The sequence below is a fragment of the Papaver somniferum genome, chromosome 9 (assembly GCF_003573695.1).
Source record: "Papaver somniferum cultivar HN1 chromosome 9, ASM357369v1, whole genome shotgun sequence".
NCBI lineage: Eukaryota > Viridiplantae > Streptophyta > Magnoliopsida > Ranunculales > Papaveraceae > Papaver > Papaver somniferum.
The window spans coordinates 73,082,835-73,100,227 of record NC_039366.1 but is presented as its reverse complement, the minus strand read 5'-3'; the positions used below and the strand labels follow the sequence as shown (position 1 = coordinate 73,100,227).

General features: G+C 36.4%; 1 protein-coding gene across 1 annotated transcript; it reads right to left on the bottom strand.

Moving 5' to 3' along the window:
* Positions 1-4,111: 4,111 nt before the first annotated feature.
* On the bottom strand, positions 4,112-8,874 carry LOC113312155 (transcription factor bHLH48-like). The gene is made up of 8 exons (XM_026560909.1): positions 8,697-8,874; positions 8,468-8,505; positions 8,213-8,347; positions 8,060-8,125; positions 5,726-5,794; positions 5,485-5,556; positions 5,079-5,397; positions 4,112-4,549 (listed from the first exon to the last, which is right to left on the bottom strand). The coding sequence occupies exons 1-8, from the start codon at positions 8,872-8,874 to the stop codon at positions 4,503-4,505; spliced, it is 924 nt and encodes a 307-aa protein (XP_026416694.1). The 3' UTR covers positions 4,112-4,502.
* Between the last annotated feature and the right edge of the window lie 8,519 nt (positions 8,875-17,393).

The window sequence follows — 17,393 nt, the reverse complement described above, 5'->3', positions numbered from 1 at the left end:
TTTGATTACAAGTTTTGATCTCAAGCTATTCCGTATAAACTGATTTGTTACATTGATCTTTAATTGTCATTGATAAATTTCAATCTTATCCCTTGTGCACTAATTTAATTCAAGTAATAACAAATTCTCAATAATTTCTTTATCCGACAAATGATAATGAAATGTGATGAAGAACACATCGCCCTTCTAATATGTTGATGAAGGTTTGCGGGAAAACTCTTGTGTTTAAATTTTCTGATAGAGAATGATTTTTTTTCTTGTTTCGAATTTAGTTCATTGATGACGTGGATGAGAAGGAAAAAATAAATGTCTGCCACGAAGTTTTACAAAGTCAGGATCGTTTTTACTCAGCCGGTCAAATAACAATATTAAAATGCTATTGGATTATGTGTGTAGACTAGAATTTACTTGTGTCGTATTGGCCCTCGTTGTAACATTAGATATTTTGTAAAAGGATCGTATGTTTAGCATATAATTAGGATCGAGGTCGTAGAAGATGCACTTGTTACACCGACTAAAGACTATTTTGACTATTTGTGTTTTTACTAAAGCGCCCTTATAAAATGAAAAATAACATTTTATCCTAATACTTTGTTAGCAGATAACCGGGTATGCACTGACCCAAGTTATGTTATGAAAATAATTTTATAAAGTTGCTTCTATCTGTCGTCGTTCCTTTAAGTGATATTCATGAAGATCAACGTGCAATTATTGTAGAAGCTATGCTTCATTTTCTAGAGTGAACATGATTTGAAAAGATATAGTCAGAGTTGAAAGGAGGGTTTTATTACCAAAGCTACGCTTGATTTCATATATTTATAATAATCCTAATGCAACTGAGCATACTTTTGAAATTATTCTTTTTTCTTTGTTTTTGTGTAAATTGATTACCATATTATAAAATTAGATGTTTTTGCAGTAATGTCTTTCTTACATAACTTGGTTCTCAGTTTTGTATGTGTGTTTACTTATAATGAATTGATTACTACTAGAAAGTTATTTGAATCTGAAAAATTTGATTAGAGACAGCTCTAGGAAGAATACAAATTTCATGGTGTAGTCGGGAGTTGTGGATAAAACGCTTTTTCTGAAAACTGTTCTACCATCCGGATTGACAAAATAAGATCTCCGACCTGCTAGTTTAGCGTTGAATTTGGATACCAAAGGTTTAAAATTTTAATACTACTATCAGATTTCAAAGAGTATGTACCCAAATACTTTCCATCCTGTTCCATTTCCCCAACTCTCGATTTCTGAGTAGTAACTCGTATGTATATTATGAAATGAACATCCCTTACTGAAGTAAATAGATGACTTTGTGCAGTCTATAATTTATCCTGAAAAAGGCATAGTTAACATCTAGAATATACTTCAACTGATCTACATTAGCTTCAGAGTGCTTCCCAAAGAAAAATATGTTGGAATATTTTCAACACCGCTTACCAAAGGGGGGTCCTGGGGGGCATCGCCCCCAGGCTGTGGTCGACCTGACAGGTCAGGTCGTGGGGGTCCAGGGGAGACCGGCCCTGGTGGGGGTTTCAAGGGGGCAACGCCCCCGGAAGAATTTTTTGAACTGACGGTTTTATTTGGCCGATAAAAGCCTGTTCGAAAATTTCGAATCCAAAAGACACCATTGATGTCTGTTGATGAAGGAACCCGACGTTTCGTGAATAGAAACCTGTTGGCGAATAAAAACCTATTCCCAACAGGTGCAAAACCCTTTATAAATAGCTTCTCCCAGTTTCGTTTAAACATATAAGAAAAATCAATCTGTTTTCTCTGTTTCAAAAAGCATCATCAGAAATCAGAAATCTCTTTGTGTGTTCTTGATTGAATCAAGGGGTACAAACCTTGAATTCAGTTTTCGTTGCAGGGCTTTCATTGTATCCTGAAGGCAATATTTCGCATACCTGTTGTAATCGCCAATTGTTATTGGGAGGGTAGAAATATTTGTCTAAAAGAAATTTATACAAGCCTTGAAAGTTTTGGAGTGCAACAATTTCTTCTCTGATTCATTCATCCTTTGTGAAACCCAATTTTTTCCAACAAAATATATCGTTTGTAAACGTTAGATGACTAATTGGTGCAAATGTGTTGATACTGTAGCCACTCTAGAGACTTCTAGATACAAAAATTTTCCATAATAGGAGATATGCCTTGTGAGTGAATGATGAATGAAGAAAGGGATAAAGGACAATCTTGTCTAAAACCCCTTGCACTTGAGAAGTTCCGATATGGTGCACCAGTTAAAAGAATTGAAAAAATGATGAAGTAACACATTTCTTAATTAACTGGCGAGAAAGATCATGATACCCATCTGATGTAGCATAAACTTCAAGAATGACCAATGAAAATGCAGGGGATACAAAATACACCTTTTTTTTGTTCGACACCCCGTATGGACAAAACTTAACACAATTGCAAGTAGAACAACTTAACGGTCCTTAACAATATGTATAAAGTTAACATCTCAACCTCTACTCAGTCAGTATGTATATAGACACAAGGTCCGTGAACCTGATTGTTAAGCAAAGTACTTGGACGATCTCAAAAATCAATATTCAAGATCAATTTAGTCGTATCCAAATAATTCATTCGGAATTCTGCCAAGTGATTAAACCTGTTATCTATCTTTCAAGATAGGAATTCTACAAGAAACTAGTCTCGTAATCAATTACAATTAAGTGGACTTATCTACCTCCACTGAATACCACAAACCTGTGTAAATCCAATTATAAAGATAAACAATATAATGCAGAAAAGGAAAAGCACAAGACACCATAAATTTTGTTAACGAGGAAACCGCATTAGCAGAAAAACCCCGGGACCTTGTCCAAATTGAACACCACACTGTATTAAGCCGCTATAGACACTAGCCTGCTATCAGACTTCGGACTGGAATGTAGTTGAGACCGAATCCACACTCCAAGAGATTTAGTTACAGTCGTGCTCCTTACGTCTCTTGAACCTCTCAAGGTTTCTACGCACTTGTTCCCTTAGTTGACGTCCTTTACAACCTAAGAGTTGCTTCAGCCGAAGTGAAGACTTTTGATACCAATCTGCCTCTAATATATAAGCCTATTTGATTTCCTTTTAGATCAAAGATCAAGATGTGGATATCTGTTTGCAATAGCAAGCTAAAGAACCTCACAAATTCGGAACTTACGATTCCCGAAGAGCAACCTAGATTCTTACCACCTCTCAAGAACAATCGTTGAAAGATCTATTAAGATCAGTCTTTAGATATATATCTTGAGGAATCACAAAGTCTGAGACGAAGAGAACTTTGTGATTACTATCTGAAATAATCCTCGCCAACTAGCAACTATTTTGTTTTCACAGCCCAACCCATCGCATCACGGTGGAAAAATACTCTTTGAATTCACCTCAACCCTTTTGCAAATCGAGTTAACTTAACTAGGAGATTTAAACCTTCTACGATAGGAGTTTTATCTAAGGTGCTAGACCATTGCACCACTAGTTGTCTTTGTTTCATAATGCATTATTTATGATTTACCATTCAAACGGTTGAATACATGATACTTAAAATATGAATCAGTTCATGAGTCGTGATCCTGGCTTCAATACCTTGCTTATAACAAGACTAAACTCGTCTAGATCCTACTGCCGGCATGCCAACTACTAGCCACTCAACATTTTGTTAGTTTTTTTTTGCTTGTTGCCTCTTATCGGGAAAAAAAAGAAGAAGGAAATCTCTACCGGCACATTTTACACCCTTCAAATGGAATAAAGTGGCCCGCATGACGTCCACTCCATTGAACAGGGGTTGTTCCATGAAATCAACTGTTAGTTTTCTTCTTTTCTTCAGATTTTAGTACCGCCCGACAAGAACTACTGCAACTCGTTCAAAATTGTTTGCTACTAGAAAACTAAGTTACGGTCAACTCACATGTCCTAGGTTATATTTAAGCGCTGTTAGCTGTCTCTTAGCCTCCCCGTCAGCGATCGGTATGGCAACTGTACTACAGCAACACTGGCCGGTATGGCTTTACTTAACTGAACAAATTACAAGAAATATACACAATAAATAAACATAATAGAATGTGACCAAACATAAACATGTAAGTAAAACTTCAGCAATTACACCAGATAAGGAAATAACAAATTACATTACATTACATAAACTTGTTTGATTAATGTCTTACAGTAGGATGAATCAGTTTTATATTTGCTCTTTCAAGCTGAACCCAAGGAGAAGTATATCGATTGAATCACACAAATGGGTTAGTGTATATATTATATACCTAGCTAGACATAAAATAGAAACCAAATTTATCAAGTTTTCTTCTAACTGCTTCGTTCTGCCAATATGGTGCCAGACAATTAGCTGGAAACTCTAAAGCCTGTAATGCATGGTGGAGAACTGGAGATACAAACTCTACACTAACCCTTGTAATATTTAAACTCCCTATATAGTGCCTGATATGTACAATGCTAAAAAATATACTGCTGTATAGTAATGCTAGCTAATAATTTCAACTTCAAATTTCCATTTTCAACTGGTCGGGCACCCCATGACGAAAAACCACTGCACCGCAAATAATGAGACGCAAGCTTATAATTATCGAGTTGGAGAATTGTAGTTCTACAGTTTGATACTATAAATAATTCACAAAATGAAGTTCTATGATTTACAAAATATACAGAATTTAAACTGCCATGAACATATAACTTCTTTTCCATGTATCGAAAGAAGAATTTTTTTTTTGTAAACTATGTGAAATGTCCTAGTCCCCTAGAGAATCTTGAATCTAGATTCACATGATAATGCGCTCTATTTAATGATATGGCATGATGTATCGAATATGAGACCACAAGTTCATCCAAAGTCCATTTTGAGACTATGCCAATTCCTTATGTAAGGCGTTTTCTATATGTTCGGGCCATTTGAACGAGTTACCTGGACTTCGGCAGCAGCATTTGTGATGACCACAGTGTTATTTAGCTGAAGTTTTGGCCTAGGTTTTCAAAGTGTACCAGAAGTGAATCCAGTAATTTTATCAACAAATATGTAAGCCAAAGGCAGGGCTAGAAGTATGAATTTGTAGTGTGAGTACCTGAATTTGTAGGGTTGTAACTACTGTAAACAGAGTTATCAGGACTTGTGGCAAAGCTTTGATTACCATCTCTTTCCCAAACTGGTGGTTGCTGTTGCAACATATCAGGATGCCATAAATATTGGTGTTGTTGAAGTAGCTGATTCTGATGTTGTTGATCATGATCATACTGAAATTGATGTTCTGCTGCTCCTCCTCCTCTGGTACCAGTGGTAGTAGAACTACTGTTGTTATTCATGATATGGATTAAATCCGGCCATAATGAAGGGTCAGAAGTAAATGTACTTGGAAAGCTACTAGCAGTTAAACTTCCTCCACTCTGATATTTTTTTTTCACAAAACAGATTAGGATCAAGTGTCGGAAAACAACCTCAATAGAGAGATAGAGAGGGGAATGGTTTCATACTTGTAATGACAATAGGCTTTCGAGGCTGAAGTCCATTCTTGGATTAACTGTAGCAAGCTTCATCGATAGAAACTGTAGTCAAGCAAATTCTTTAATGTTAAAGGTTTTAATTATTTTTTTGACTAATCAGCTGTTACTTAGTCTCAATATTTTGTTAAAAATCACCTATGTATGCACTCCCAAAACAAATAAAGTATGTAGTTACTATTATTTGGCATGGTAAGACAAAAAAATATCAGACCTCAACTTGACGCTGAAGAGACTGGACGTGGTTTATTATCTCGTCGAGCACTAATGCTGTACCTGTTATCTGCACACAACAATTTCCTTTCCTTGTTAAGAAAACCATGTTATAGTAACTGAAGTTAAAATGCAAGTGATTGTTTAGCAAATTATATAGTTTCAGTGCTTCAAAATTTGACTGGTAATATGTTTTACATCTGTGTGCATATTTTACTATAACAATGACACAAATCCTTCTCTTACAGGCAATGGAAACTCAACAGGGGCTTTTCCCCCTCGTGTAGAAGGATGTATTATCAGTGTAAGCTTTCAACATGCAAAAGATTGTCAAAACCAGACTTCACCAGTGTCCAACTGGACCTAGAAGGAGATACTAACACAGTTAGTGTCCATACGAGACAGTACGCGACAGGACCTATAAGGACAGGATATTTGGGGTATAGGAATGTTCCATTGACTTATTTTTTTTTTTAAAAAAAGAACTAACGAGTCAGGTTGTTTTTGTTAAGAATCTTCTCTAGTACCTTGCCGAGTAAATCATATCCTTGTAAGTTTGATTAGTCTAAAACTTGTAAGTCATGGAACTAGTTTAGTTAAGTGATCAATTAACTCCAAACAACTGGTATATATCAATGGCTATAACTCGAGCTATAAAACCACACAATAGACATAGATATCCTTGAGGAACTTTTGTGGGATCAATATGTAACCAGAAAGAACCATCATCTAGCATCTCTTACAGAAAAAGTCCACATAAAACCCCTTGGGGAGGGGGGGTCTCGAAAAAGTACTTGTAAACCCTGGTAACTAGAGTTACTAGACAGGGGTGTGGATGAGATATCGCAGGAAAATATGAAGTGAAAGAATTCAGATAGACACAAATCCAGCAAGAAAAACCTCATGAGACGTTGATTGTGGAGAGGCACTTAACTGTGTGGTGCTTCCACAGTCCACACACCATATATTAGATAAAATGGACTAAGCAAAACAGTATCCCAAGACTTCACTCTTCCAAGTAACAAAGAAATAAAATACGAGTACTATGAAGTTAATGCTGTTTTGATTCAGTAGTTAGTTGGGTATGGGTATAAATAAATGAAGTTAATGAGAGTATGAGGAGATGTACATAAAAAAGTGTCTCGTCAATATTCTACAACTTCTGGCAGGGAATGGGTGTACGTAGGGTTCATATTATATCTCCAATTAGAGCAGTGATTTACTATCTAACTGATCACATTTATGTCTGGAAGTGGTGGTAGGCCGTAGCTAAGGCCTACACATGAATGATTCAAACATAAGCTTTGAGGTGCAGAAATCATTTGAGTGACAAGATGTGATGGACGTTACTACCTTAGCTGGAATAATGGACATCGTTTATATGTTTCTAAAGTCACCAACTTGGATGGCTACTGGATAGATAAGGTGGTCATAATCGAGCATGTGATATGCACAAGCTTGTCGAGGACCATCGTTCTCTCTCAGAAGAACGCTATCATATCCTCCATGTTATAGTAAAAAAAATGTTGGAACAAAGATTTCAAGCAGTTAAATTATGAAGAATTCAGTTAATATCTTCCAGAAGCGTCCTCTCAAATGAAAAGTTTTTCTCTTGTGGGTCGCATGACCTGCCATTTCACCTAAAAGGGTCATTCATTCTCCTCTTCTAAGGCATACAGTCTTTAGGGACTTCAAATGGACGGTCTGTCTTACAATTACAGGGGGGATGGACCAGTGAATTAAACTACCAAACCTCTGCCTAACCGATGATGTAGTTATTGTATTGGATATCTAGTAAACATGACAGACAGCTACCAAATATACTCATGACAACTTGTACAAGTTACAAGTCATAACTAAAATGACCATAGATTTGGCATCTATAAATCCATGATGATAAAAAAAAAGTGCAGTCTTTCTTTCAGCTCAAACAAATCCAAAGAGTACCCCTTCACATGTCACATGTCAGGATAAACATCTACACTACAGGACTTACCCTAAGCAACTATTTATCAAAAGATATGACTTCTGCAACTCAAGAAATGCCCACCTTTTACTGTTTAGGAGTAAAATGGGCAGTATGTAAATGAAAAAGTCTTTATGGAACCATGGTGGTCCAAAAAGTTTATGTGCCAATATTACAAAATAAAGTGCACAAAACTGTGTTTTTATTTTCAAGGGATGTCCTTGTGTTTTAGCTTATTAAACACTGGAATAACATATGCAAGTTTTGTTAGGTAAAGCTTGTATACGAAAACATCAAGCGCCGGTCCTATTATGTAATTGTAGCAAAAATAGCCGATAAATATCAAAAGCAAATTAGGCATTCACTAACCTTAGTGCATCCGGGGACCAGTTCTTGCAGCAACTTCATCCTTGCATTAATTTTCTCTCTTCTTGCCTAACAAAAATTAAATATAAAGGTTTATTTGGTTAAGTCTGTCAGAAAGTAAAAAAAAAGTAATTAATTGGGGAAAATGGTTTTTACTCTTTCAGCTAAGCTATGGCTGTCAGTAGCTTGTCCTCTACGAGCTCTAACATGAACGTAAGGAAGTTTCTTGCAATCTGCTTCTTCCTTTTCAGAAATTTCCTTGTCTTTACTCTTTCCACCACAAACTTTAGCCTATTTTCCAAAAGAGGGAGAATGATAAATTTACACAAGAAGTAAAACCAGTTGATAATGGTAAATTTTCTTAAATGATGAGTGAATGAATGAATTGATCTTTGTGATTTTTAATGTTACCTTTATTTCTCTCTTTCTTTTCTCTTTGTTGATGATCTCTTCTTAATTGATGAATCGGAAAACACGAGGGGTGAATCAGGGTTTGAATCTGTATCAATTGGTTCTTTCTTTAATTCGCTTGAATTTGAAGAAACAACGAAATTCGTTGCAGACATTTCTTCAAACCTTGATGCTCGTTCAACAAGATCTGAGCTCCTAATGAACATCGGAAAACAATCGGTATTATAACCTTGATTTAACTTCCCTTTCTGCAAATCTTTATTGGTTTCCATGGCGAAAATCAGTTGATTCTGACTTAATTCCGGTTCGTGTAGTAACTCCACAGCTTGATTTGGTGGAAGCCCGAGAAGAGCTGTGAATGAGTTTCCATTTTCAGCTGTTAACTCTTCCGTTATGTTTCCCGCCATTAGAGCGTCCACAGTGGTGCGAGCATAACTAAAGACCAAAGACTAAAAAAAAAGATCAAATTTGGGTTTAGTCCGTCCTGTGACGTAGCGGGTGAATAGTAAATTTGGTCGCGCGTTGATATAAAGTCCGCTTCATCGTCCAGCGTAGATAAAGATTACGCCTGGCATGGGGCGTTGATAAAGATAACGCCTGGTATGGGGCGTTGATAAAGACAACGCCTGTATGGGGCGTGAACTATAGCAACGCCTGGTGTGTGGGACGGAGATTATACGTTCGCCCGGGTTCAAAAAAAAAAAAAAAAAAAAATGGGGCGTTGATAAAGACAACGCCCCAACCAAAGTTTTGTAAACTTTTCAAATTTGGGTTCAAGACTTTATCAACGCCCCATGGCTTATGTGGTGTCCGGCGTTGATTATACCAACGCCCCATCCAGGCGGACATTATACCAACGCCCCATGCCAGGCGTTGATTATACCAACGCCCCATTCAGGCGGACATTATACCAACGCCCCATCCAGGCGGACATTATACCGCGTTAACTTTACGAACGCGCGTCTACAGGCGGACATTATACCAACGCCCGTCGGGTAGGCGGACATTATATAAACTCCCGACTATATTTGGATTTGGTCTTAATCGCCGACCAAATTTGGTCCGAGTTTTACTCTTTGATCAAATTTTGATCGATGGTCCGTCCCATTACGCCAGCCCACTCGACACCAAATTTGGGTTTAGTCGTCCACTGCAGTTGCTCTTAATCCCTGTAAAATCCCAAAATACAACTTCAATTTCACCTAAAACTATTCTCTATTTTTCACAAATTTGACGAAAATGTAGTCTATTTTCATCAAATATTCGACACTTCTGAAAAACAGGAGTTTGTCGGAGCAATCTTTGTGGAGAAGAAACAGGGAGAGAGAATTAAGAGATTTTAGGAAGAAGAAATAGTTGCTTCCTTTTTATATTAGTAAAAAAAAAAATCTCGACGTATTTCAAGGATGGCTGTTATTGAGAGTACTGAAGTCGCTAAGGGGCTGATCAAAAGTGTTGAGTAAACTCAGTTTGACTAAGAGTAGCTCAGATTTCAGCTATAGACACAATATATGGATTTAGGACACAGACCTGCTCAGAGATTTGCAAGTTTGCAACTGTATAAAAGTGGGTTCCCTTGGGCCATGATTAATGCTGTCAAAAACTACTAGTTGGCCTGGCGTGGTTAGAACTGTCCAGCGTCAACCCGAGACAAGTTGCATCAAAACTCAATAATAAAAATTTGAAACACTCTTTGCTATCGCTAACGGTTAAAACTAGAAAACTTTGAAGAGAGAGAGAATGATGGTACATTGACAAAGAGCATATATGCAAATTGACGGAGAAATTATAGCCAGATCTCAAACCCTTGGTCAATAGTTTCAGACCTGGACACTAGCAATAAGTTGTTCCAATGTAAATTGAATTCGTACTCTGATACATAAAGGTTTGTCATATTTTTTTATCTTTAACAAACTTGCGTATGGGGTTTTAGATATAATTTTACCCAAAAAGTTAAAAAAAAAAAGTGTCAAGATGCATGAACTAAGTAATTCAGAAATTGATCGACACCAAAACCAAAGCCAAGCTACGTACAGTAGTTGGTGTTCCATCAATTTTGAACATCATATTTCAAGCCAACATGTTTAATTGGTATAAGTTGTTGGAAGTTCAATAGCCAAATTGGGAGTAAGGTTCTGACAATCCAACATTTTGGTTGGTTCAAGCCTGCCTTAATTATTAGTGGGCACATTACTGCATCAGTCGCCTTTCCCCATGGTATGTACCTCACTATCTAGGTATGCAAGTAAGTGATTTAGAGAGCTTGCAAAGCTTAGTTGACTAGTTGAGAATTATCTTACCGGCAAAGGGCTAGAAGAGTTTACTCGAGAAGTTTCTTTCTTTTCCAAATTGAAATTTTTTCTTTATATGCTATACAATAACTGATTGCTGGTTATTTGTTAATATCCAAATTGCGTTAGGTAATTACTTATTGATCCAACATTTCTCAGTATATAGTTATATATTTATGAGACCAAATATGATAAATGTCATTACTTACCGCATTGTAATTAGATATTTTCAGATTAGCATTTCAGCGTGTTAGAGCAAGTCTTATGGTGGAAGAGTTCCATCTTCCATCTTCCACGCCACCTCAGCATTTAGAACCGTGGATGGAAGTGCAAGTGTAGTGGTGGAATAGTGAAAACGCTATTCTTAATAGCGCTAAAAAATTGCTATTAAGAATAGCGTTTTTTTCTCAGCCGTTATATTTCAACAACTCATCCTAAATCTACGGACCAAAAAAAAACGCTATTCTTAATAGCGTTTAACGCTATTCTTATTGGCGTTCAGATGGATTCCACAAACCCTTCCACGAAACGGTGGAACCTTGCTTGGATTTTCTGTGAAAAATCCCAACTTGGAAGCCATTAGACTTGACATTCCATGGTTTTTCCACACTTGGAATAGGTTGGATTCCACCATAAGACTTGCTCTTATGAAAAGAAAAGTATACAGAAAATAGAGTAGAGAATAAGGGAGAAATTTAATTTGTTAGTTAGTGTGTATATAAAATACAAAGTTTAAATCTCATGGATAGAAGACTTGGTGTCCAAGATGTGTAAACCCTGATCTTAACGATAACATTTTCAGGATATCGCTGGTGTTGGTAGCAATTCCCCTCCAAGTGTTCGCTGATTATACATAATAAATATTCAGAACGGGGTACGATGCCTTGTCATCACGTACCTCGTTCTCGAATCAGCATAATGCTCATAGATAGATTTTCCTAGAAACAACAATAACTGTTAGAGCACTGCTCGGTCGAACTCGCAAGCGTTGCTATCTCAAGCTTGTTTGTCAAATTTAGTTGATCAAAACTATAATCTTGATTTCTAGTCTACTTATAGCTATGTCTCGAATTAAGATAGAATGTGTAGTTGAGCTTTAGACTTCACGGCGTTCATCGATTGAAGACGAAGGTCTACTGAGGAGAGCTTGGAGGAACTTCATCAACAAAAGGTATGTGGAGACTAAAACTTATCTATCACCCAGAAGTCTATTGTCGTATAGCTATATAGACTTTTATATTATACACATTTGATATTTCGAGTCGAGTTATCTCGCTTATCTATTTCTCGAAATATGTGTTGGAAGCGTTTTGCTTTAGCCACGTTCATCATATTCTTGACGAGTTTAGTTGGAAACAATTTATTTATTAGAAACTAAATATTAAGTCAAAAGATGATCATGTGGAAATTGCCTTGAAACATCTTACATGATTTGTGTGAGACAATCATTTGATGTCGACTCAGAATATTTTGTATTGATCATTCGATCACTTGAAAATTACTTGAATCCAATAGTTTGTGTGAGACAGCTATTTCCGTCTTCTAAGGATGTTTCAATGATTGAAATGGGAGTTTAGAACAATTAACCTTTGTCTGGATACAACATAGTATGTGTACCTAGTATGCAAACTGTTTTGGTATGATTCAGGTCCGGGAACCTTGTTTGCATACCTAGTATGCGAACGGTTTCAACTGTTAAAGTTCGGGAACCTTGTTTGCATACTAGTATGCGAATGGTTCTACCTGAATTAGGTACGGGACGGTTGTTTGCATACCCGTTTGCAAACGGCTGGACAAGACCAAGGTCCTGAAGCTATAGTTTGCGTACCTGTTTGCAAACTTAGTGGTTAAAGTTCTAAAATCGGTTAAGTATGTTTTCCATACTCATGAACAAATACGTTTACGAATTAAGGAATTAATGCAATATTTGCAAACCGTGGCTTAATGTTCATGAATTGATTCTTACGAATCAATCCGATTTTGATTCAATTGGTTCATATATATTTCTATGAGATAGTAATCTATGTGAAACACAATTAGATTCATTTGATTATCTTTCATGATTGATTGATCATCAGAGTTCATCTAGAAGTGTTATATGAATGTGGTTAAGACAAAAGTGTTCATATGGTTAACTTCGGTTAACTGTTATTAAGCCAACTCAATATACACGTTTAGGTACGGTTACCCATATCTAAATGAAGGTATATTTCATTTGTGTGTAACAAGCTAAGACCATCTAATGGTGTAGAGATATTGCGTTGGTTTTAATAAGACTTAGCTTGAATCTTAAATCAGGTTTTCATCTAACGGTGAATATTGAATGCTTTGTTACTAAGCTATCTTAGCTTTGATTGAAAGCAAGCCCTAATTTGAAAGACTATATAAGGGAGAACTCTAGCAACTGGAAAACCTAATCCCGACACTTTCTTGTGTCCAAGTTGCAACTAGAGTCGATTCTCCTTTAGCCTAGATTTTTCCAAAACCATTATAGGTTAACGACTTGAAGACTTCATTTGGGATTCGTGAAGCCAGATCCAACTATTTTCTATGTAGTTGTGTATTCTGATCTTACTTGTTCTATCGTATTGAATACTATCTTCTCTAAGATTTGCTCGAGATTTATCTCCGATAGGTAAGATATAAAAAGTAATCACAAAGCTCTTCGTCTCATTCTTTGTGATTCCGCTATAACTTCTTATACTACCATATAGTTAAGTTATTATGAGGTGATTGATATTTCTAGGCTGCTCTTCGGGAGTATAAGATCGGATTATCAATTGGTTCCTGTTCGTCTTGATTTATCAAAATATTGAACAAAAAACTTCATAGGTACTTCTGTGGGAGACAGGTTTATCTATCAAAATAGACTTATCTATGGGAGACAGATTTGTTTATAAGTCTTCGACTTTGGGTCGTAGCAACTCTCAGTTTTGGGTGAGATCAGCTAAGGGGATCAAGTGCGCAGAATCCGACGTGGTTCTAGAGGCGTAAGGAACGCGACTGTACCTTAATCGGTGTGAGACTTGGTTAGGGCTCAACTACATTCCAGTCCGAAGTTAACTTCTAGTAGGATATTGTCTGTAGCGGATTAATACAATGCGGTGTTCAAATATGGACTAGGTCCCGAGGTTTTTCTGCATTTGCGGTTTCCTCGTTAACAAAATTTCTGGTGTCTGTCTTATTTCTTTTCCGCATTATATTTGTTCATATAATTGAATATCACAGGTTGTGCGTAGTTCAATCAATTGGTAAATCCGACCTTGATTGTTGGATTGGAATTTATTAGCACTTGGGCGTTGGTCTTTGGTACCGTCTAAGTTATTTCTCATGTCAATCGGGCTCACAGATTACTATTTGTTCGATTGCAGATTGTATTGAGAAATTGAGATATAACTCTTTGATATATTTCTTGGTTGAGCTCGCTTTATAAGATGGTGCTCTAGGAAATATATTAGAGTTAGTCCATACAGATTTTCGAACGAATTATTGGGTGTGGTTGTTATACCCCCACTTTTTCAATTGGTATCAGAGCAGGCAAACACGCTAAGAACTCATAAGTTTGTGTTTGTAGCAATTTGACTTTATGGACAGAAGTGCTATCTCTGACAAACGCATCACCAGAAATAAAAGTTATGTTTCTATGAAATATATTGAAGAGAAAGACTTGTCGATCTCACATATAGATGAACATTCTGTTCCCACGAAACAAACAAGTATTGATAAGTGTTACCCTGATTATCTTATTGACGAGTCTGACTCTGAAGTAGAAAGGGAAGCAGACCAAGGGAGTGCAACGATTCTAAAACTTGTTAGATTCCAAGAAGTTAAAATCAATAGGCTGAAACACAAAGTCAATATGATTATTAGTATGGTAAAGGATCGTGATTCCCAATTAAGGATTCTTCGTGAGGAAAATGTTATAGTTTGTTCATCTCGAACCTTACTCGAGGCCAAACTCAAGGAGGATGCATTGGAAATCGAACGTATATTGAGTAATCTCTCTATTCAATGTAAAGGATTTTCTGTGGAGTCCACTATACCAGTTGCTTCTGACTCAACTGTGATGTTAGAAAACGTGACTACATGTAATCATGTTTCTCTGATGAAACTGGTTTCAGAAGCTAAATTGCAAACCCTTCCTATTGCTAAAGATGTGCTTGTAACTTCCACTAATCAAGTAATCACCACATCTCATGGAAGGAAGAAATATTCTAACAATGTTGTTAATCCTACTCATTCTAATCACTCACGTGATCAGAAAGTATGTCTCTTTTGTGATTCAAAAGGACGTGTTCAATGGAAGTGCAAATTGAGGTTGAATGACAACTATTTTGGTCGACTTCAACATACCTTAGATTTAATACTCAGGTGTAACTGACATTCGGAAGTCTAAACCAATTGGTTTTAGTACTCACCATGTGATCCTTCCAGGAAAGTCAGTTCAATTTGCTCATCTAACGTTCAAACTTGTAATAGTAACGCTAATACAAATCGGTCAAACAGATTTCAAAAAGGTCCTCCTCAAACTAAGGTGGGGGATGATGTTCAAGATGTGAGAAAGGTACCAGAAGGTGAAAACAACAATGGAAATATGAAGGACAACCTAAATCTGATAATTGAAGGATACAAGGATCTTATCAACAGGCTGTTAAAATCCTCCAAACAAACTTCCTCTGGTAAGGATTCAAACTTAGTCTCATACTTTGATGATAGTAAGTTTTATGATACTTTTTCACATCAAAAAGGGTTTCCTCAAAGAATTAGAAGGAAGAATGTCGTTCATTTGATGAGCATAATGCTCATACTTGTGTAAATTAATCACAAGGATTAAAACCTTATGAAAAAGAGGGGGTCTAACAATCTCACCCAATATTTCGCTTAGCAATCTGTATGGACTAACTCCAATATACTTTCAAGAGAATCAACTAGACAGTCAGACTCGTTCTTAAGAAAAGTATATCAAAGAGTTATATCTCAATCTCCCAATTCAATCTGTAATCAAACAAATAATAATTTGCGAGCCTGATTGAATATAAGAGACATAACTTGAACGGTATCGAAGACTAATGTTCAAGGATAAATCAATTTCAATCAACAACCAAAGGTTGGATTTACCAATTGATCGATACAACGCACAACCTGTGATATTTCAATTATATAACAAAATATAATGCAGAAAAGAAATAACACAGACACCAGAAATTTTGTTAACGAGGAAACCGCAAATGCAGAAAAAACCGGGGACCTAGTCCAGATTGAACACCACAATGTATTAAGCCGCTACAGAAACTAGCCTACTACAAATCAACTTCGGTCTGGACTTTAGTTGAACCCCAATGATATTATTTTTGAATGATGTTGTAGTAATGAGGTTCAAACTCTCGTACTTATGAAGATTAAATTTAAAGATTTAATAAAATTATATACAAAAATATTAACAAATTGGGCGAGAGGTAACCAAGACACTAGATTCCACTATGACGCAAAATTGAATGATACATATTTCAAAACTCTAATTATCTTTTAAGACTCTTATTTCTTAATTCACAAATAATCTGGAAAATTCTCAAAAATTAATTGTATCCCCTAAGCATAGATTATCTAAACAAAGCATAATCTATCTAATTGAATCACAACTAATGAAGAAATTTTTTGCAAACAATTAAAAACTCTGCAAAAGCAGTGATTGAGTGAATTATAAATTATAAATTAGAGAGAATAAATGATTATCAATTATTCATGCGTAAATAGCTTCCTCACTGCCTCGGTTGTGGGAGAAATTAGCCTCTCATCATGTTGGAAACACGCTCAAAAGTTGATTTCATTTATGCTCAAAGATGGGTTTACAAATTATTAAAAGGGAGAAATAATTCAAAACCGGGTTTGTAACAATTATATTTGTTACAAACCAGAGAACTACGACCCTCGCCTGTCACTGTAACAAATAAGACTGTCGTACGACAGTCGCTGAAACTGTAGCAAAATAAGACTTTTTTGCGACAGTCACTGAAACTGTAGCAAAATAAGACTGCTCAGTGTGGGTCTTATGTTCTTCGCGTTCTTCAGCAGCAGCAGAAAAATGGCAGCTCTGTAACTTGATTTTTTTCTTCTTCTCTGGCTCTCCTCAGCCCCCCAAACTCTCGACACCCCTTCTATGATAACTCAAGACCCTTTTTATACACCTACAGCACAAGAAATCTCCTCCATAACTCGAGATAATCCTCTCTTTACTCGGGTGATAAAAAATATTTTCGGGAAGATTTTCTTCCCTGTTTTATGATTTTCACGCGTTCTCAGCTGTGTTTCTTTCCTTTTATACCATCTTCACGCTCCAGAATATTGATTAAGTCTTCCAATCACGAGCAGTACACGTTTAAACTCGTGTAAGTTTGTGTTTATCCTCCAACTCACTGTTTGGATTAAACCAAGTTATCCAGCCAAATTTGATCGAAACAAACACCCATACCAGCTTTTCTATGACATATCACATCTACCCATGAAGTTTTAGCGATTGAATCGCACAAAAACTCCTCCAAAATCCGATCGAAAAATCTGCCTGTGAAAAGAAATATTTTCCCGCCAAAATATTTTTTTTGAATTTGTGAAGAAGGTCACCCCTTATCCAGTGTTCG